This window comes from Furipterus horrens, unplaced genomic scaffold (genome assembly GCF_987537825.1).
Source record: "Furipterus horrens unplaced genomic scaffold, mFurHor1.1.pri manual_scaffold_4, whole genome shotgun sequence".
Taxonomy (NCBI): Eukaryota; Metazoa; Chordata; class Mammalia; order Chiroptera; family Furipteridae; genus Furipterus; species Furipterus horrens.
This window is the reverse complement of record NW_028327174.1, coordinates 50,234,116-50,256,475: the sequence shown is the minus strand read 5'-3', so window position 1 is coordinate 50,256,475 and position 22,360 is coordinate 50,234,116. Positions and strand designations below refer to the sequence as shown.

The 22,360-nt window shown below is 43.2% G+C and overlaps 1 protein-coding gene across 1 annotated transcript; it reads left to right on the top strand.

Moving 5' to 3' along the window:
- The first annotated feature begins 10,270 nt into the window (after positions 1–10,270).
- On the top strand, positions 10,271–21,064 carry FAM186B (family with sequence similarity 186 member B). Its single transcript, XM_090275544.1, is given in 7 exon segments — positions 10,271–10,366; positions 11,499–11,724; positions 14,802–14,984; positions 17,052–18,723; positions 19,218–19,410; positions 20,027–20,205; positions 20,854–21,064. Coding segments are annotated over 7 exon segments (2,760 nt in total).
- The last annotated feature ends 1,296 nt before the right edge of the window (positions 21,065–22,360 follow it).

Sequence of the window (22,360 nt, the reverse complement as noted above, 5' to 3'; positions counted from 1 at the left end):
TCTGATTGGCCAGGCCACAGCCTGGAAGGCGGGGCCAGTGGGGGGTCGCACCCCTTGGTGGCCGGGGCTCCCGTCGCTCCGGTCAACAAGCCCGGCTCTGCACCGGCCCGGAGCGCCCAAGCTCGGCCCCGCCCCCGGCGCGGAGAGCCAGGCTCCGCCCCGCCGCCGGGGCCAGGGCCCGCCCACAAGGGGCGGGGCGCATCTCCGCGCTGACTGACCGCCCAAGTGCTAATGCAGGTCTGCACGAAGCAGCTGGAGGTCTGGGTTGCTTCCCGACTCTGCGCTCTCCGGGAACTCTTCTGTCTTCCCGCCCTTCCCACCAGCCACCTCCAGACCTCGGTCAGCTGCTTCCTGGCCTTCGCGGATCGGCTGGCGCGTCCACCCCGCATCGTGCTCGCTCGGAGGGACTGGATCCCGCATGCTCGCTCCCAGGAATAGGAGCTGAACCGGAGTATTTATTCCGAATGTAGGGTGTCTTTGAACTTCACAAAGCGTGTTTTTATTCGATGCCGAGTTATTTTTAGTAATTTTATTTTTCTGTGTCCTCAGAGTTTTTTATTTTTTAAGTTATTTTATTAATTATGCTATTACAATTGTCCCAGTTTTTACCCCTTTGCTCCTACTCCACCGGTTACCCGCTTCCCTCCAGAAACCCCCGATCCCTTAGTTCATGTCCATGGGTCATGCCTATAAGTTCTTTAGTTTCATCATTTACTATACTATTCTTAACATCCCCCTATTTTGTTCCTATCAGTTGTGTTACTTAATCCCTGCACCTTTTCCCTCATTTTCCCCCTTACCCCGCCCAGCTGATAACCCTCCAAATGATCTCCATACCTATGATTCTGTTCCTGTTCTGGTTGGTTACTTAGTTTTTTTGTTTTTTGTTTTATTTTTTAGATTCAGTTGTTGATAGTTGTGAGTTTGTTGTCATTTTAATGTTCATAGTTTTGATCTTCTTTTTCTTAAATAAGTCCCTTTAACATTTCATGTAATAAGGGATTAGTGATGATGAACTCCTTTAGCTTTACATCCATTCTAAATGATAGCTTTGCTGGGTAGAGTAATCTAGGCAGTAGGTTCTTGCTTTTCATTACTTTGAATACTTCTTGCCAGCCCCTTCTTGCCTACAGAAGAGAAACCAGCTAATAGTCTTATAGGCACCCCTTTGTAGGTAACTCTGCTTTTCTGTTGCTGCTTTTAAGATTCTCTGTTTATGTTTAATCTTTGGCATTTTAATTATGCTGTGTCTTGGTGTGGTCCTCTTTGGGTCCAACTTGTTTGGGACTCTCTGTGCTTCTTGGACTTGTATGTCTAGTTCCTTCACAAATTAGGGAATTTTTCTTTCATCATTTTTTCAACTAAGTTTTCTATTTCTTGCTCTTCCTCTTCTCCTTCTGGCATCCCTGTGATTTGGATGTTGACACTTTTGGAGATGTCCTAGAGTCTTCTTAAACTATCCTCATTTTTTTGAATTATTGTTTCTTCTTTCTCTTCTGGTTGAATGTTTATTTCTTCCTTATGTTCCAAATCATTAATTTGAACCCTGGCTTCCTTCCCTTCACTGTTGGTTTCCCATGGATTTTTCTTTATTTCACTAAGTTTTATTTCTTCCTTTATGTTGTTGCCATACTCAGTAAGTTCTCTGAGCATCCTGATCACCAGTGTTTTGAACTCTACATCTGAAAGGTTGGCTATAACATTTCATTTAGCTTTTTCAGGGGTTTTGTTCTCTCCTTTCATTTGAGCCATATTTCTTTGCCTCCTCAATTTGGTAGCCTCCCTGTGTTTGTTTCTGTGTACTAGGTAGAGCTGCTTTGACTGTCTTAGGTACTTGCTAATTTGTATGGGGTGGTGCCTTAGGTATTTGCCAGGGCACAGCACTGTGTTAGGGGAGGGCTTGGAGAGGGGCTGCCTCGCTTCTGGAGGTTTGCCTGGCACTCACCCTGTTTCCAGTCACTTCACCCACTATCCGTAAGTGACTGATGCCCTTGCAGCTGTTGCCTTGGTGGTGAATCCCAGAGTTAGTAGGTTTGCATATGTTGTAAGTCTGTGTGAGCCCTTTAAACAGACTCCTGAGAAACTGGCTGCTGCTTCTGCCACCCCAACCCTCACTGGTTTTTACAGCTAGAAGTTATGGGGCTTTGTCCTTCCGGCACTGTAACCCTGGGCTTTGCCATCTGGCCTGGGGCTGGGATCACTGGCTCCCAAGATATCCCTCCCAATTTTTATCCACCACACATGAATGTGGGACCACACATGCTGCCACCGCCTCTCCACGCCACACCACGTCTCCTTGCCTCTTCCTCCTCACCCCCCGACTCCACATCTCCACCCCTCTTACCCATCTGGATGTATGTGGCTTCTTTAAATCCTTGGTTGTTGGACTTCCATGCAGTTAAATTTTCTGGCAGTTCTGGGTGTTATTTGCTTTGAGGTTAGTTGTAATTCTTCTTGTGGTTGTTCAAGGAGGCGAAGCATATCTACCTACATCTCCATCTTGACTGGAAGTCCTCCTCCTATTTTTAGTACTTTTTAATTCATTAATTCATCCAAAAACTATTGAACAGCTGTTATGTGCCAGGAACTGTTCCAGACACTGGGCATATAGCAGTTGGGAAAAAAAGCAAACAGATTTCCCCTGCCTTCCTGCCTGAGATCTCTGCGGTTATGGGGTGTACACATGCTTCTCATGTGACCCTCAAGTTCTTTTGAGATTTGGAACAGGGACCCAATCTTTTTTAAATATTTTATTTCTTTATTTTTAGAGAGAGGGGAAGGGAGAGAGAAAGAGAGAAACATCAATGTGTGGTTGCCTCTTGCACACCCCATATTGGGGACCTGGCTCACAACCCAGGCATGGGAATCAAACCAACGACCTTTTGGTTCGCAGGCTGGCACTCAATCCACTAAGCCACACTAGCCGGGGGGAGACCCAATCTTCTATAGAAATTAAAGATGTGAGATAAATACTATGTCATGCAGATAAGGGAATTATAACCCAAAGCTATTTAATGAATATGCTGAAGGTGCCAGGGCTAGTAACTGACAGGGCTTCAGGCATACAGGTGCAGAAAGTGATCAAACATCGTCCCTCCAAAGCCTGGGTAAAGGTGCTTCCTTTGTTCTTTACCCATCAACACTTAGCTGAACCTATACTCTCTGCTTGGCACTGTGCTACGTGCTGGAGATACAAAGAACTCGGAGCTAGGTTTCTGCTTGGAAAGAGCACAGAGTCTAGTGGAAGAGATTTTATTTTTAAATGTTTTCTTTTTTCTATGAGGTATTTCTTGGAATACATAGACACCTGTTTTAGAGAGTCAAATAATTGTGTTAAATTTGTTAAAAGCAGAGCCCTCCCTTCATTTTCAGCTCTTTTAAGCTGTTTCTTTTTGGCAGTCACCTTCACACATCTGGCTCTCTAACTGCGTCCCTCCCCACAGAGTAAGGATTCCAAGGGGATGTGCCCATCCAGAGACCACTTACCCCATTAGGTGCCATATTCTGAATACCTGGGACCCTGGAATTCCCTGACCAGCTTGCTTCATGGGCCTATACCAGCTTCTCCCTTGGATCTCTTCTCCCCAGGGAGACCTTGCTTATGGTATGGGCATCCCTAGGGTAGCCAAGGACAGCTCTTTGCAGCAAGAAGTGTGAGCACAAGCTGGGGTGTCCACAGGACCCTGTCTGAGGCTCTGTCAATGCAAGACAGGCAATAACAGAAGGGAAGGAGGTCATGAAAGAGACAGGGACTGGGAGCTGCTATTTTCTAGTGTAGAACTCTGAGGATTCTATAAACTCTAGTTTAGAATATGGCTTTCCAGGTCCTTATGAAGGTGTGTTTGTAAATGAGGAGTTTAAAAGGTATTTTATATAACAATTTGTTAGCTTAATTTATAACATTAAAATGTTTAGTATGTGAGTTTCCATTGTAGTATTGCCCTAGCCCCCATAAATAATAGGGGCAAATTTGAGGATTTTTTTCCCCTTCCTCTCTCCCCACCACTTATACCTAATTCCCATCTCCCTTCTGCCAAATTTAATTTGATAATTTTTGCTAGTTCAATTTTCAGTTCTTACAACATTGTGACCACACATGCCATTCACAGTTCAGCCATGGAGGAAACTTTGATTACTTTTCCTTTCCTGCACAATTTGTAATTTTTTCCTAGAATGAATAATTATCGTTTCTTTTTTCATTTGTTTAGTTGTCTATGTATTTATTACAAAATCTGCCTTAAAATCTTCTCTCAGTTGTGTAAATCTCTTCTGAGAATATCTAGATACAGCACATATTCTACTAACTTCACCTTCTTGAAGACATCTCTTGGAGCCTCTGACCTGCTCCAGTCTGAGGATTTACCCACTATCCTTGTTGAATATCCGGCAGCCTGGCATCTCCTCTCTCATCCTCTTGGGCATTTTCTCATCCTCTCTCCTTTGTTGGATCTTTTGCCGTATTCTATGTCTTTCTCTTTCTTGATTTATTCCTTCTTTTTGGAGGAGACCATCTTCCAGAAGCTTTTTGAGATGGGGTGGTATATTGTTTGGGAACTGCATATTTGACATTGTCATTATTCTACTCTGGCACTGAACTGATTGTTTAGCTGGGAATTGACTTTCTTGGGAATTATGGAGGCATTGCAACATTACCTTCTAGCTTTCATCATTGCTCTTGAGAAGTCTGAAGCATTTTAATTCTATCCTTTGTAAGTGACTGTCTCCCCTTCTCTGAACCTCTTCTTGTTTCCAGTGTTCTGAAGTGGTAGTCATATGTCTTGGTGAGAGCCTGTTTGTTGTGCTGGACACTCAATACCCCTCACTTCTGGGAAATAATCTTGAATCATCCCATTGATTTCTTCCCTTTCATTTTCTCTGTTCTTTCTTTTTGGAACTCCTATAATTCAGATGATGGAGCTGCTGGACTGATCCTCTTAGTTACATATTTTTCTCTCTTACTTTCCATTTTTTACTTTTTTTCTTGGATACTTCCTCAATTTTATCTTCCACCATTCTTCTACTGAGAAAATTTTTTTTCTACTGAGAAATCTTTTGAGTTTTTCAATATGTTAAAGATTTTGATTACTCTCACCTTATTTTTATTCTCTGAATATTTTTTTATAAGCATCTCATTTGGTTTCAGAGTTGCAGTAGCTTATCTCTGAAGCTATTATAGTTTTCAGTTTTCTTCTTTCTGCATAATCTTTTTCTCTAAATTTTAAAAAAATTTATTGATTTTAGAGAGAGAGAGAGAAAGAGAGATCAATTTGTTGTTCCACTCATTTATGCATTCATTGGTTAATTGTTGTATGTGCCCTGACCAGAGATCAAACCTGCAACCTTGGGGCATTGGGTCAATGCTCTAACCAACTGAGCTACCTGGCCAGGACCTCTAAATTTATTTTTCTGTTGTTTTGGTCTCTTTTGTGTTAGATTCTTTTCTTGGAGGCTTTATACTCCTTGGTTGTCTGTTCACATTTAACAGTAGGTTACCTAAAAGCTTATTGGAAGTGTTTGTGCTCTGTGGGTTCACGTACATGATGCGACCTTTTGGTCACAGCTTCACTGCAGGGAACCTCTGTTGTCAGCATCTTTAGAACTTCCTTCTCCGGGGATGGTAAGCCATCTGGCACAACCAATTCCATTTTGCCATATGGTTGCTCCATTGCTGCCCTAAGATCCATCTTCCTCTAGTCTAAGTCAGTAACCACTCATCCATATGCTTTCCAGCTTCTTAAACTATTTGGTTTTTGTCTCCTGTCCTATTTCCCTGTCCTTGTGGATCTATACCTTAAAAAATCCCTTTGCTCTAGTTTTAGTGTATTTTTAGTGGAGCAAAATTAGATACATGTGTCCAATCTACAGTTTTTACCCAGAAACTTTAAATATATTTTAACTTTTTAAAATAATAGTTTAAAAATATATACACATATGTCCTACATATCAAAGTTTTAGGTTCATCAAAAAAGGCTTGTTGCCTTGGCTGGTATGGCTGTCAGTGGATTGAGTGCCAGCCTGAGAACCAAAGGGTTGCCGGTTCGATTCCCAGTTAGGGTACATCCCTGGGTTGTAGGCCAGGTCCCTAGTTGGGGGCGGGTGAGAGGCAGTGAATCGAAGTATCTCTCACACAGTGATGTCTCTCTCTTTCTCCTTCCCTTCCCCTCTCTTTAAAAATAAATGAAATCTTCTTTTTTATAAAAAGGCCTGTTGACATTGAATGATTTTATAACAGAGATATCACGAAGTTGACCTTATATAAATGCATTCTAATAAGATTCTGCTTTTAACTGTTTTAGATGGTAATTTTCTACAAAAGGGCTGCATTAAAAAAAAAATGTTCACAAACATCTCTCCTGGGCTCGTGATCTCTCCTGGCCCTTGAATTGTGGTGAAGGTGTTGCTATTGGCCACAGAGCTGCATGGGAAAGGAGCTTGAAAGAGGAAGCATCCTAGCCCCAAGGGAAAAGAGAATGAAAGGAAAGAAGACTTGCCACTGAGAAAAGAGGAAGGGTCATTTCTTTACACCCTCCAGTACCATCCAAGCTAACTTCCAGCCCCTTGCACTACCTGCCCACAATCCCACCAGTCTTAGGCATTATAAAACATTACATTTAAAAAAATCAGCTTTATTGAGATGTAATTTACATATAATAAAATTCACCAATTTTAAGTGTACAATACCGTGAATTTTCACAAATATATACAGTCATGTAACCACAACCATAATCATGACAAACATTCCCTTCACTCAGAAACTTCCTTTGTGCTCTGTTGTGGTCCATCTCTTCCTCCTCGTCTGGCTCCTGGCGCTTACTGACCTGCTTTCTGTCTCACAGTCTTGCCTTTCCAGAATTTCAGATAAGTGGAATCATGCTGTTTGTAGTTTGTGTCTGACTTCTTTCACTTAGCACAATGCTTTTGAGATTATGCATGTTGTTGCATGTATCGGTAGTACATTCCTTTTTAAGGTGAAGTTGTATAGTTCATTGCATGCACATACTACAGTCTGTTTTATCCATCTATCAGTTGATGGACTTTTAGGTTGTTTGCAAACAAATAGAGCTGCTTATGAACGTATATAGTTCTTTGTATGGACATGTTTTCATGACTTACAAGTGGGATTGTTGGGTTGTACGGTAATTTATATTTAACTTTAAAAAAAACTGCCAAACTGTTTTCCGAAGTGGCTGTACCATTTTACATTCTCACCAGTAATACAGAAGAGTTTCACTTTCCCAGCATCCTCCTCATCACTTGGTATTGTCACGCTTCTTATTGTCTGACTCTTTCATACTTGGCATCTCATGGTTTTAACCTGCATTTCCCTAACAACTAATGATGTTGAGAATCTTTTCATGTGCTTACTTACCATTTGTATCTTTTAGTGATGTGTTAATTCAAATCTACCCATTTTAAAAACTGGATTTTTTTTTTTTCTTGTTATTGAGTTGTAATGGTTCTGTAGATATTCTGGATACAAGGCCTTTATCAAACATATGTTTTGCAAATAATTTTTTTTTCCAGTCAGAGGCTTCCATTTCATTTCCTTTTATATTTATCTTTGTGAGGGATATTGGGTTTTTTTCTTACGATATTTTTATCTGGTTTGGGTAGCAAGATAATGCTAACTTTATAAAATGATTTGAGAAATGTTCACTATCATTTAATTTTCTAGAAGGGATTATATAGAATTTTATTATTTTTTTCCTTAAATGCTTGGCAAAATTCACCAATTAAGCCATCTAGGGCTAGAGTTTTCTTAGAGGGAAGAATTTTTAATTACAATTCCAATTTCTTTAGTAGATACAGGGCTTTTCTGGTTTACTCTTCTTTAGGGAGTTTTGCTAGGTTGTGTCTTTCAAGGAATTTGTTCATTTCATCCAGTTTACCAACTTCATTGACAAAGTTCTTTTCATAATACTCCCTTATTATTTCCACTGTAGGGCCTGTAGTTATGTCCCTTCTTTCATCACTGATTTTGATAATTTGTGTCTTCTCCTTTTTATTCCTGGTAAAATCTGGCTAGAGTTTATCAATTTTATTAATTTTTTCAAAGAAACGATTTTTGAGTGCATTGATCTTTCTCCATTTTTTTTTTTGCTTTCTATTTTATTGATTTCTACTCTTTGCCTTATTATTTTAATTTAAAATTTTTTAACTTATTGATTTTTAGAGAGAGAGGAAGGTAGAGAGAGGGGGGAAAATACATCAATTTCTTGTTCCACTTATTGGTGCATTCATTGGTTGATTCTTGTATGTTACCTGACTGGGGATCAAACCCACAACCTTGGTGTATTGAGTTGACACTCTAACCAACTGAGCTATTCAGCCAGGGCTACTCTTAGCCTTATATCCTTCTGCTTACTTTGAGCGTCTCTGTTCTTCCTTTTCTAGTTTCTCTCTCAGCACTGCTTTAGCAGCATCTCACAAATTTTGTTTTCATTTTCACTCAGTTCAAATTATTTCATAATCTTCCTTGTTTCTTCTTTGACTCATGGTTACATAAACATATGTTTAGTTTACAAATATTTGGGTATTTTCTATATATGTCTCAATTATTGATTTATAGTTTAATTTCATTGTGAGAGAACATATTTTATGATTCTAACCTTCTTAAGTTTATTGATATTTGTTTTATAGCCCAGATTATTGTTCTGTATGTTTGGAAATAATAACATGTGTCCTGCTGTTGTTGGGTGAAGTGTTCTATAACTGTCAATTGCATTGTGTTGGTTGGTAGTGTTTTTCAAAATCTCTATATCCTTACTTTTTCTACTTCTACCCAATTCCTATAAGAAAACTATTAATATCTGTAAGTATAATTGTAGATTTATCCATTTCTCCTTTCACTTCTGTAAGTTTTTTGCTTCATGTATTTTGAAGCTATGTTATTAGGTGCGTACACATATAGGAATATGTCCTTTTTATTAATTGACACCTTTATTGATATGGAAAGTCCCTACCTTTTGATCTTTGCTAATATTTGTTTCAAAATCTGATATTAATATAGCCACTCCAGCATTCTTTTGATTATTGTAGTAATAGCATGGTTTCTCTCTTTCCATCCTTTTACTTTTAACCTATGTATGTCTTTTTATTTAATGTGTGTTTCTTATAGACAGCACATAGCTGAATCTTGGGTTTTAATTGAATCTTGCAATCTTTATCTTTTAATTGGATGTTTAGATCATTTATATGTAATCTAAGAATCAGTATGTTAGGTTTAAAAGAAAGAAGAAAGGTAGGAAGTGGAGAAGAGAAAAAGAGGAAAAAAGGAAAGGACCCTAGATTGGGAGTTAGGAAACCAGGTTGAAGTCCTGACTCTAACTTTTGGTAAATCTCCTAACTCCTCTGAGCTATAGCTGCCTCACACATTTGTTAGGATGAATAAATCATTTATAACTACAACATGCTCTGAAATTGTAAGGATTAAAGGACCACCCAGTGTCAGATATATAGAGGGGTATCCATAAATCAGGGTTTGAGCACCTCATAGACAGATCTCACTGAGTAGATGAATGAATGATAGTGTGTGAAAGATAGTGGGTGTCAGATGACCAGTTATTAAGTGGCTATGGCACTTCTAAGAACTGAACCTAGTTTAATACCTTATTTGCTAAGTGGGAATACTTTTCAGCAGCATAGAAGAATAATTTGCATGTGTATGTATTTGCACTTACGTATTCATTCATTCAACAAGTGTTTATTAAGTGCCTACTATCTGCTAGGCATAGTTCTAGGTCCTGGACATACATCATTGTCCATTTTAACCATTTATTTTCAAAAGGCCTCTTGCATCAATGATCACCATCAGTAAAAGAAGTACTGATTGAGCCCTGATCCCTGGTGCAAATGCAAACACATTCCCATTAGTTATTGATCAGCTGTAATTTTTTAAAAGGTCTCTTTGGGAAAAACAACTTTCTCTAATTTGCTTTTTTCTATTTTTAGCCATTAACACTTAGTTTGGGAGCAAAACATTTAATGATTTTTTTCAAGTAACATATCAAGGTAATATATATTAGGTATTCAGCTAGATAATTAAGTAGATAGATGACAGGGAGTCATTCTTCCAATGAAACTGATGATGTCACTGGAGAAAAGAAGGTCGGTTGGAACCTGATGTCTGGCAGTTACCAGGAGCTGTGGCTAGGCACAGGGTACTCAGGAGCTGCCCCAGAGCCCTGAACTCCAAAACAGCCAACATCACGTGTCCAGGCTTGTGTACTAGAGACACAGGACATCTTTGTGACTGAAGAAGTGATTCAAAATGGAGAAAGATGAGTCCCTACAATTAGTGACCCCTGCATCAGTGAAAGCCATCATCTCAAGGATTGAGGCTGCCCAGCTAACTCGGGCTCAGGAGGTAACCCTGGAGATGAGGGAGTAACTAACTCTTCTGCTGGGGTCCAATGTGGTGCTTGGGAACTGATCCCAGATTTGGGCAAGATTCAGGTCTGGGCCCTCGGAGGTCCTGGGATCCTTGGCAAGCTAGATTTGCAGACAGATTAGTGCAAAATATCAACCTCCTAGACTTGACCTGTCCCCCAAGGCAGGGCTGGACCCAGGAAGGGAACAGCCCATGGAAACTCCAGGATGACCCTGAGACACATAGGGGTGGGTCCTAACAAGACAAGTAGAGGGGCCCAGAGTTCATAATTGGGGTTGGTTCTTGGTGACCTGTTAGAATCCCCTAAGCTGAGCCCTAGAAGCTCATAGTGAAATGGCCAACGACTGGAATCATCCTGCTTGAGAGCCTCTAGTGCATTTTTTTTTTTTTTTTTAGAGCTTCTCATCTGAGAATTTCTTGGAGCCTAATTTTTCTAGTCTTTTGCCTCTGGATCCTTGTGAGGAGAGATGTCTAGACATCCCAAGCAAATTCTGAAATTCCTTTATTATTTTTATTTTTTTTAATTGTTCTATTACAGTTGTCCTGTTTTCCCCCCATTACTCTCCCCTGTCCCGCCCACCCTCTGAAATTCTGAAGAAACGTTTGCTGTGGAATTTTAGTATTTTCTCCCTAACCTGGTCTTTGGTTGGTCTCTCTCTCTCTCTCTCTTTTAGATATTTTTAGGTATTAATTTGAGAGAAAGAAAGAAACAGCAATTTCTTGTTCCATATATTTATGGATTCATTGGTTGATTCTTGTATGTGCCCTAACTGGGGATTGAACCCACAACCTTACATATAGGGACAACACTCTAACAAACTGAGCAACCTGGACAGAGCCCTGACCTGGTCTTACTAATCAAAATGACAGTAATAAGAGCTACTTATTTTATGTGCCAGACACTGCCCTAAGTGCTTTGCAAATATTAATTCATTTAATATTTACAAAAACCATGTGACATAGGTACTATAATAATCCCCACTTTATAAATAAGAAAACAGAGGCCCCAAGAGTTTAAATGACTTGTCTAAGATCACACTACTAGAACCTGACATCTGGCTCCAGAAGTCACACCTCTAAACACTACAGTCTTCTGTCTTCCATATAGGATATTGCTTCCCAGCTCTCTGACATCTTGGATAATGTCAATTGTGTCATCAACCGCTTCCAGGAAGAATTAGGATATGATTTAAAAGAAAAGGCAAAATCTCACCAGAGGGAGCAAAAGGGCAAGAACAGATTCATCTTGTTGGAGAAAATTGCCTCCTTCTCCAAAGATGCTAAGACTAAAGAGAAGCACTTACACGAAATTCTGTGCTGGCTGGGTGACTGGGGTGAGTTTGTAGGCTGGGTGCAGTCCTGAGGGCAGGTGCCTTCCAGCTTGTTCAGGTTCTGCCTTTCGCCACCCTGGGTCAGCATTCTCTGGGAGGGGAGTGTGGGGCGGCAGGTGCAGAGGGAGCAAAAGATGTATCACAGTGCCCCTCCCGTGAAACGTTCTCCCACTCATGTCACAACACATCACCTTCACTCCCCAGAGTGGAAAGCATGTAACTGTCAAAAATGTAACATTAGCTGCCATATGTGATGAAGCCTAACTCATGGGTCCATTATGATGTCTCCTTTTTTAACAAGATGGAAACTAAATTCAAACCCACCCTAGCTATTTTATTTTGTTAATTTTATTTTTAATTTTTTATCCTTTATGGTGATTTAATTGACAAAAAAAAACATTGTGTAAATTAAAAGTGTACAATAATATACATAGATATGAAATGATTATCACAAGTTACTTAACATCCATCATCTCACAGTTACCTTTTAAAAAATGTTTTTTTTCATTTTTCAATTACTTTACTATTGACAAATACTGTCTTTCCTCATGATCTTTTTTAAAAATTCACTGTAGTATTTTATTTATTATTATTTTTTAGACTGAAGGGAAGGGAGGGAGAAAGAGAGGGAGAGACACATTGATGTGTGAGAGGTACATCCATCAGTTGCCTCTCGCATGCCCCCAGCTGGGAACCTGGACCGCAACCCAGTCATGTGCCCTGAGTGGGAATCAAACTGACAACCCTTTGGTTCACAGGCTGGCATTCAATCCACTGAGCCACACCAGCCAGAGCTGCAGAAACTTCTTGGTTTGATGTAGTCCCACTTTTTAATTTTTGTTTTTGTTGCCTTTCTTTTGGTGTCATATCCAAAAAAAAAAAAAAAAAAAAAAAATCACTGTCAAGACCAATATCAAGAAGTATTTTCCCTATGTTTTCCTCTAGTTTTATGATTTCAGATCTCACATTTAAGTCTTTAATCCATTTGAAGTTAATTTTTGTGACTGGTATAAGATAGGGATCTAATTTCATTCTTTTGCATATGAATGTCTATGTTTACCAATACCACTTATTGAAGAGACAATGTGTATTCTTGACTCCATTGTCAAATATTAGTTAACTCTATATGCATGGGTTTATTTCTGGATTTTGGATTCTATTCCATTGAACCACATGTCTGTTTTATGCCAGCACCATGCTGTTTTGATTACCATAGATTTGTAATACAGTTTTCAATCAGGTAGTGTAATGTTTTATTTTTCTTTCTCAAGGTTGCTTTGGCTATTTGGGGGCTTTTATGGTTCTATGTAAATTCTAAAATTATTTTTTCTTTTGTTTTTTTTTAAAGTTTTATTAATTTTTTTAGAGAGAGCGGGGAAGGGAAGGAGAAAGAGAGGGAGAGAAACACTGATATGTGATTGGTTGCCTCCTGCATGACCCCAAGTGGGGACCTAGCCCACAACCCAGGCATGTGCCCTGACTGGAAATCAAACCAGCGACCTTTTGGTTCACAGGCTGGTGCTCAGTCCACTGAGCCACACCAGCCAGGGCTAGAATTGTTTTTTGTATTTCTGCAAAAAGTGCTATTCATATTGCATTGAATCTATAGATGGCTTTGGGTAGCATGAGCATTTTAACAATATTAATTTTTCTAATCTGTGAACATGAGGTATCTTTTCATTTATATGTGTCTTCTTCAATTTTTTTCACCAATGTCTTATAGTTTTAAGTGCAGAGATCCTTCACATCCCTGGTTAAATTTATTCCTAAGTACTCATTGTTTTTGATGCTATTGTTAATGGTAGTTTTTACAATTTCTTTTTCAGATAATTCATTGTTAGCGTATAGAAATGCAACTGATATGTGTATGTTGATTTTGTATCCTGCAACGTTACTGAATTTGTTTATTAGTTCTAAGTTTTTTGGTCGCACCCAAGGGTGTTTATTCACAGTACTAAATGATCTTCACTGCATGGGCACTGGGTCAAACAGCACCAATGCCAGCTGTAAGAAACTAGTATAGCCGTTTTAGTGTGGACCAGCTGCATGCTGCCTGGGGCCAGATGCTACTACCATTTTCAGAGTTATCCCATCATGAGAGTCTGCTGTGAAGTGTGGTAGATGCTGCAATATTGGAAGAAGGTGGTATAGGGATATGCTCCCACACATACACTGCCCTGCCCCCGAGGAGCTTTCAGCTCAGTGGTTCTTCAGCTGTTCCCAAGAACTAAGCAGGGCTGTTAACTCCAGTTAATTTATTTAATTGTCCAGATACTGGACTAAGCAATATGGGGATACAGCAATACAGTGTTCCCTCACTTATCGTGGGCATTACGTTCTAGACCCCCCTGCGAAGTAGGAACCTTCCATCTATTCTACACTCTTAAACCTATGTAACTTTAACAACATACGTATACAGTACCACAAAATTGCGCGATATAGCGAAAAATTCGTGATAACTAATATAATATTTTTAAAAATCCCATGATACAGTGAGGCTGCAGTAAGTGAACCATGATATAGAGAGGGACTACTTGTAATAAGGCAGACACATCCCTGGCCTTTTGTACCACAGTACTGTTTAGTGTCTATTATATATTTTCTGCATGACAGGCCTCATGTTGATTATTTTACATGTATTATCTCATTTAATCTCCACCTAATCCTTTTACAGGCAAGGATACTGAAGCTCAGGGGAATAAGCGACATGCCCAACATCACACAGCTAGTAAGAGGTGAAACCAGCCCTGGCTGCTATGGCTCAGTGGATTGAGTGTCTGCCTGCGAGCCAAGTGTCGCTGGTTCAATTCCCAGTTAGGGCATATTACTAGGTTGCATGTCAGGTCCCCAGTTGGGGGTACGAGTGAGAGGCAACCACACAGTGATGTTTCTCTCCCTCTCTTTCTCCTTTCTCCTCTCTCTAAAAATAAAATAAATAAATTATTTAGAAAAAAAAAAGAGGTGAAACCAATTTGACCTCAAAGCCTAAGCCTGCTGTTGTCACCCCTGTACAGTAGAGCTGCTTGGGGCTCCCTAGAAGACAGATTGTCCTCAGCCTAAACCTCCTGCTCCCTCTCTAGGTGACAGTCTGACCTATGAAATCAGGAACAGGAAGAGTGAGAAGGAAGAAGAAGGCCTGGACGAATGGATTGAGGTGATGGAGAAGGTGCTACCTCTCTCCCTTATCACCACCAAAGGAGGCATTGAGTCTCTCATTTCCCTTTGCTCCACTCTCATTGAAGGACAAAAGAAAAGGGCACAAAGTAGGTTCCATGAGTACCTGGGAGCGGTGCTGGGTCGAGTGGATGACATCTCAGGAGAGAAGTCCCGTACCAGGGTCCATGGAGGTCTTTCTGACTCAGATAAAACAGAAGCTTTATCTGAGATGGATGGGCAGTGGTGAGGGGTTGGGACATTGAACCCAAGCTGAGCAGTTCTGAGCCGTCCCTCAGGGCTGGAGGAAGGGGTGATATGGAGACAGGTCCTATTAGTGCTCCCTGAAGCTGTGACCCTTATGCATCTTCTGGTGAAGAAGGCTAGAAGGCCCAAAATGGTAGAGTTTATCACTAGAGCCTGAGGTACATCCTTTCCTTATTCCAAACCCAGCCATGGAGCCAGAAGTCTGATGAGACCAGGCCAAAGGCTCCAAAACCTCGGTCATGGCTGCTCCATAAATGGTCAGTCAAAAACAAGGTTCAGCCTTAAAATTTGAGTCCTGTCAGCGCTAGAAGGGACCTGAGATTATCTAACTCCTACATTTTATAGATGAGAACATTGAAGCTCAAAGAAGACAAAAGGACCACAAAGAAAGCTTGTGGTAAAACCAGGCCCCACACTTAGGTTTTCTAGCTTCTTAATGTTACTCAAAAGGATGGGCTTCAGAGTCAGATAGAGCTAAGTTTGAATCCCATGTGCCAAAGTCTGGATGTGTGACTTTGGGAAGTAACTTCATTTTTCTGAATCTCGCTTTCCTCATATACAAAATGAGGAAGACACTGCCCACTTGTGGGGTTCCACTTGGTACAGACATAGGAACATGCTCAGGGATCAGTATACAATAGCTAACATTTGCATTTTACCATTGACTCTCATGGTCAAGTTCATTATCATCAAGAAGGTCCATAGTTGGGGGAAGGGAAGAAGCAGGAAAAGATGGATGAGAAGGAGACAATGTCTCCTACAATTCTTGCCATATTATTTCTCCAAATATAGTTATTTATGTACTTATTTTCTTGCTGGGTTACAGACTCCCAGAGGGCAAAGGCTATATCTTATTCATTTCTTTTTAGGGATTAGTTATTGAGTACTTACTAGGTACCTGATACTATGCTTGGCATTAAAGATGCTTTAAGGTAAATACTATGAATTAGATGTTATGATTATACCTATTTTTCAGAAATGGGGACACTGAGAAGTTAGGAAACTTGCCCAAAGCAAGGGGTAAGGATGGGATTCAAGCTCAAGGTATCTGATTCCAGAATCCAAGCTTTGAACCACTAGGCCACTTGGCCTCTCTGACAATATTAGCTTGATGCTTGCTTGACTTCAGTGTCATTTGAGTTTCATATTTCCTTTATCCCCCATCCAAAGTGAGCCAACCTTTTTTTTCCAGTGATGTTCATCAAATGAGCAAATGAAGAGATGCTCCAAGATAATCACATACGTGGCAGCCCTACACATGGTAGATCCAAGGGAATACAACTTTGGTGATGACCCAGCCCTGAGGAGCTGACATCTATGAATGGGTTTAAACACAGAGTGCACAATCTGTGTTTATATATATGTTTTGGGGGTAGAGAAGGTTTCCTGCTTTCATCAAAGTATCAAAGGTGTTTGTAACCCTTCAAATGGAAAAAGACATTAGTCATTAAACAAACAAACAAACAAACGTGAACAGTTATAGGACCATGTGATAAATTCTCTATAAACAGTCTAGTGGTAACAAAAACAGAAAATAAAGTTTCCCAGGTGATCTGGGGTCTAAGTGCCAGATAGGCTTCCAGAGTTTAGATAGTTGGGAAACACAGGTCATCAGGCTGGGAAGTAGCATGATTAGAAAAATGACTTTACTCCAGGGGAAATAGGGAGGATCAGGAGTACTCTGAATTGAGTACTGGATTGAATAGTTTCAGGCCCCTCTGGGCCCTGCAGGTAAGCCCTGGGCAAGCTCTGAGCCTGGTAGAGATCTCTCCTGACATTTCCCCTGGCCTCCACTCTTGCCAAGCTCTAGGAGGGTTGGATGGAAATTTAGTGAAGCCGCATCTGGAGAAGCAGTATAATCCTTGGAACCCATGGCCGGTTGTTGCCCTTGTTCTCTCTACTTTTTCTAGTGTCCAAACACACCTTCTGGCAAGGCTGGCAGGAACAAAGCCTGCAAAAATCTACATCCTGCCCTCAGCCACTGAGCCCAGAGCAGATGCTCCAGGATATGAATACTACCTGCACAAAGGTTTCTGAGGTGAGGTCCATGCTGCAGGAACTGCTGGACTCCACCGTGTTCAACAAGGGGGAGGTCAAGGCCATCCGATACATGTCTGCTGTGGTAGAGAACCTCAACAAGGCCTTGATCCTCCAGCACAATGAGAACAGGAGCCTGGACACCAAATACAAGCAACTGAAAACAGAGATGACCAAAGAACTCAGCAGCCAGAGGCTATACTTCCAGCACTCCCTCCAAGTCCTTGAGAGTAAGAGGGATGCCCTACTAAGGCAGATAGAAATTCTCGGGGGAAAGTACCATGACCTTCTCCTGATAAAGCATGCCTTAGAGTTCCAGCTGAAGAAGGCTCAGACTGCTAGAGGTCAAGCAGGAGACCCAGCCAAGATCTTCATTGACTCCCCGGGCCCTCCCGAGAAAGAGACCATTCCAAAGAAGGAATCAGTCATGGAGGAAACCCAACAGGAACCCAAGGAGGAGGAGCAGTTGTTTTCACCACTTTCCCCAAGTCCCATGGCTGCAGCTGGGGACAGTGGTGCCAGGTCTTTCACATATCCGCCACTTGCCACCATGACCGTGCACTCGAGGATCGCAGATGTGTACAGCAGCAGGGACCCTGAAAGTCTTCAGTTTGTGTTGCCATCCTCGGTGGGTCACGAGTTTCCTCAGAAATGGGAAACACCACTGGCAGAGAGCCCAGGCCACAAAGTCAAAGACCAGAAGGACTTCTTCCAAGAAGCAGCCCAAGAGGAAGAAGGACTCCAAATTGAGTCTCATTGTAGGGAGCACCTGTCTCCAGAGAGCTCCAGGGCAGTGGCCTTGGAGAGCAGGGCAGAGCACCGGGAAGAGGAACTCAGCTGGGAGAGGCGGAGGCAGCAGTGGCTGGAGGAGGAGGAGATGTGGCTGCAGCGGCAGAAGAAGTGGGCCCTGCTAGAGCAGGAGCACCAGGAGAAGCTGCGGCAGTGGGAGATGGAGGCGGCGGCAAAGGAGCAGCAGCAGAGATTGGTCCAGCCAGAAAAGAAGGAAGGAGGTCCATGCAGGGAGCTGGAGCAGCCAAGGCAAGATGAGGGGAGGATTTTCGTGACCACCAGTCGATGGAGGGACTTGGAGAAGGCATCACTGGCATGTCCCTCAAGCCGGACCCAATCTGCTTGCCAAAGCAGAAGGCCACACTTGTCCAAGTCCCCTAATACCCAGCAGCCCATCCCAGGAAATCAGAGGACCGTAAGTTCAACTGAGTTTACCCAGAAACCACGGACCCACCAGGTCCCCACAAAGCCCAAGAAATCAGCCTCTGTTCCTGTCACAGGCACATCCATCCGAAAGGTGACTCAGCCTCCTTTGCATATATCCTCAGTGACTCTGAAGGGGAAGGTATACCACATGGATGTGGAGGCCCAGAGGAAGAACTTGCAGCTCCTGAGTGAGGATGCTGAGAGGGGGCTGCCCCACTCCCTGCGCAGCAAAGCACTGGACCTCACCACCACCACCATGGAGCTGACCGTGCTCAGGCTGCAGAGCCTGTGCCATAAGTATATCCTCTACAGGTGCTTCCAGAGCCTCCGGTAGGTCCTCCCTGCATCCACTTGGCACCCACCCACACCCACTGCAGTGTGTGGGCACAGCCAAAACCCAAGGGGAAAGGAGGAGCATGGGGCAAGGAGGATGGGGAGAATCACCCCAGGCCTGAAAAAGGTCCCCCTGAGGCCTTGGGTAACCCTGAAGGAGTGGAAGATAGGGTACTTACACATGGTTCTCCCTGTAGTGGATTTTTTCTCTAAGCTCGCTTCTTTATTTCCTGTCTTCCTACCCTCCAGTCCATAACCCACCTAATATGCTCCCTCATTTGTGTTAGGTTCTTCCAATTTCCACCCCAACCCCAAGGCTCCTCACCTGACCCCGCCTCCTACTTCTCTGCTCCCTGTCTTCCCCAGATCTCAACAACCTCCTCTTCTCTTCTTGCTCCCAGGAATTACAAATGTGGAGTCATCCCTGGTTAACAGACTTGGTGGGGAAAGGAGGCCTGTTCACCCACTAAATGATTTCTCTTTCTCTCCAGACAAGAAGTGATCAACCACATACAAGCCATGCAAGAAACTGGGGATACCTACAAGGCCCAGAGTCTCTACATCTCCCTGAGGAACATCAACCACCTGCAGGACCTCCGCCTGCAGGGCTGGACGGACAAGCAGAAGGACCTGGAAGAGAAGCGCCGAGAGTGCTTGAGCAGTATGGTGACCATGTTCCCCAAGGTGGGCCTCCTTCCTGGTGACCTTGTTCAGGGTCAGCATAGCCAGTATGAATGTGGAGTGACTGGGGACAAGAGGGGCAGATTGAGTGCCAGCCTCAAAGGTCACAGGTTCGACTCCCAGTCAGGGCACATGCCTGGGTTGTGGGCCAGGTCCCCAGTTGGGGGTGTGCCAAAGGCAGCTGAGTGATGCTTCTCTCACAAATCGATGTTTCTCTCCCTCTCCCCCCTCCTTTCCCGCTCTCTGAAAATAAATAAATAAAATCTAGAAAAGATGCCCAGAGCAGAGCATTCCAGGAACAGCCTGGCCCCACATCAAGAGCCCTGCGAGGGCCTCAGGGGTTGCAGCTGCTCTGGCTTCTTTTGGATTTTTCCCCATTGCTGTTTTACCCATTGTCCAGATTCTCCACAGCAAAGGAGATAACAGGAACTGATCTAGCAAATAAGAATTCAAGGAATTTCTAGGAAATTTGATGCTCTGGGGTCCCAGGGGCTTCTAATCGGAGGAATTCCCTGAATCTTACCCTCTGTACTCAACCCTGAGTTAGGCAATGCCTTTTCCTGCCCTAGAGAGGGGATAAATTCCTGTCTCCCTGATGCCTCTCTGCTGGTTCCTCTAGCTCCAGCTGGAGTGGAACATTCACCTGCACACTCCTGTGGTCACCTCCCCAAAGTCAACGAAAAGCAAGCCTCCCCCATCCTTACTCTGGCGTGTCCACGCCAGCAGCCCCTTCTGCAAGCAGCGCCCAGTGCATCTTGTATCCAAGCCCCAGGAATGTGTGCCCCTGCGGATGGCCCGGTAGGTGCAGGGAAGCCGAGGGTGCAGTCACCTGATGGATGAGGAGCCAGGGAGCAGGGGTGGCCAGATCAGGGAGGCTGGCAGCTCCTGGAGGGCACAAACAGGCAAGGCTCAGCTATGAGGAAGGGCTCAGCTGCCCTTCCTCAGCTCTAGCCATTGGCTTGGGCTGTGTGTGTGTGTGCACGCGCGCACACTTCAGGGGACAGCCTAACCAAATGTGTTTCAAACTATGCAACAGAAAGATTCTGAAGACTCACAGCTGAGAACTTAGAGCCATTTCTACCTGAACATTGGTCCAGCACCTGCCATTGGTTTGTCCATATAAGCAAGCCTGATCCTTCCTGCCATGGGACCCTGGGCTCATAAAGAGGCACTGAGCCTCTAGGGAGCCAAAGAGACCCACATCCACACCCACCCTAGTATGTGCCTGGGGGAGGCTCCTCAGCCAAAGGAGCCCCAGGGGAATGAGACTTAGGCTTAACAGGAAGAGAGGTGACAAGGGGGCAGTGAACTATTTGAGAAGGAAAGAAAACAGTGTCTTGAGCCCTGTGGCTCTGGAGAGCTTTTGGCTTTTCAATCTCTTTTTCTCTGCATGTCTAATTCTTTGTCTCCTTTTTACACTTTCCATCTCTATCCTTCCACCCCCAGCCAACAGGGGAACCAGATGGAGGCTGTTTGGAAGACTGATGTGGCCTCCTCTAGTCACCCAATAGAAAAGAAGACACCCACCAGCCTGTCCTGGGAACAGCTAGGGGGGTGTCCGGATATTCCCCGGCTGTTGGCATTGGATATACATTCCTCCAACTGTAAAAGCTTGATGTCTCTCAAGGCCCGGTAAGGTGCAAGTTTGGGTGGTTAATCTGGATTCAGGGAGACCTGCCCACTAAGGGTGGGGGCCAGAGTACACACTATCTCTGTCCAGCAACCCAAGAGGTCTCTTTCCAAACGATAATGACCGCCTTTATTATGCCACATCAGACAGAGTGATGCTTGCCTGCCTCATCAGCCATCAGTTTGGGTTCCCACGCCAATACCAGTCTAGTTTTTTCAAAGGACTTCCCATTGTATCTCAGAAGATCACTACAGAAGTCTTCCCTTCTTGTTTCTTGGGCTGCCAATGAATTTCTCAAGAGGCGTATCTTGCCCTAGGTCTGGGGGTTGTTTTCAAAGAGAGCCAGGTGCAGGGTGGATAGATGAGGGAGACCAAGAATTGCATCATAAACCTGAGACATGGGTTCAGGCCTGCCTTTGACATTGCCAGTTCCTTAAGGCCTCCAAGAACTGTCCCTGGGAAGAGGAGCTGAGGTGATGGAGGGAAATCTCAGTGGACCAACAATCAGCTTTTCTGATTAGGAAGGTTCAATTCTCCATTGCCTCTCTTGGCTTGAAGCTGTCACAGTTAAAGACTCCAGGCTCTTTCAAGCAGCCTTTCTAGAGGACCAATCCAAGCTGCCTCCGGTGGGCCAGCTGCCCCACTTAAAGGTTTCGACAGGGAGAGGGCACGGATGCCTGCCAGTCTAGACCTAACTAGAACCAAGAGCTAGAAGATGCTGGTACTGCCACCATCCTTCAGACAGGGACTTAGGTAAGACCAGGTGGCATGGCAGCATCAAAGAAGACTGGCCTTTGGCTAGGCTTCCACTCTGAAGTGGGCCTGAGAGTCCCAGCTGGACATTAGCATTACAGCCCACCTAGTACATGGATAGAGTTTCTAGAGAATTTCCAAGGAGCGTGTGTGTATGTATTCTTATTGTTGTGAATTGATTTGAATATAGCACACACAAGTAATTGAGAGCAACCAAAATGACTCGGTGGCAGAATGAAGTAACCCAGAAGTCAAATGGGGCCCTTCGCCACTGAAATTTGGCTGAACTTGCCCAAGGCACCCTATGATGGTGTGTCTCCTGAGTTCCTTCTCTTCTCCCTCTGCATCCCTGCTGGTGCCTGGGCTCTACTTGGCATCTGTTTGAATAGGAGGCCCCCAACCCCTTTGTTCTTCCCACACATGCAAATATGTGCACATAAATATCAAGAGTATATACTCCATCTGACCACAGGCATTTCATGGTGTGAGTAACTTTTGGAAAATTTAAAGGGCTGATGTGGAAAGGGGTCCATAGTGAACAGCACCAAACAGCAGCCTCTTTTCTACCCC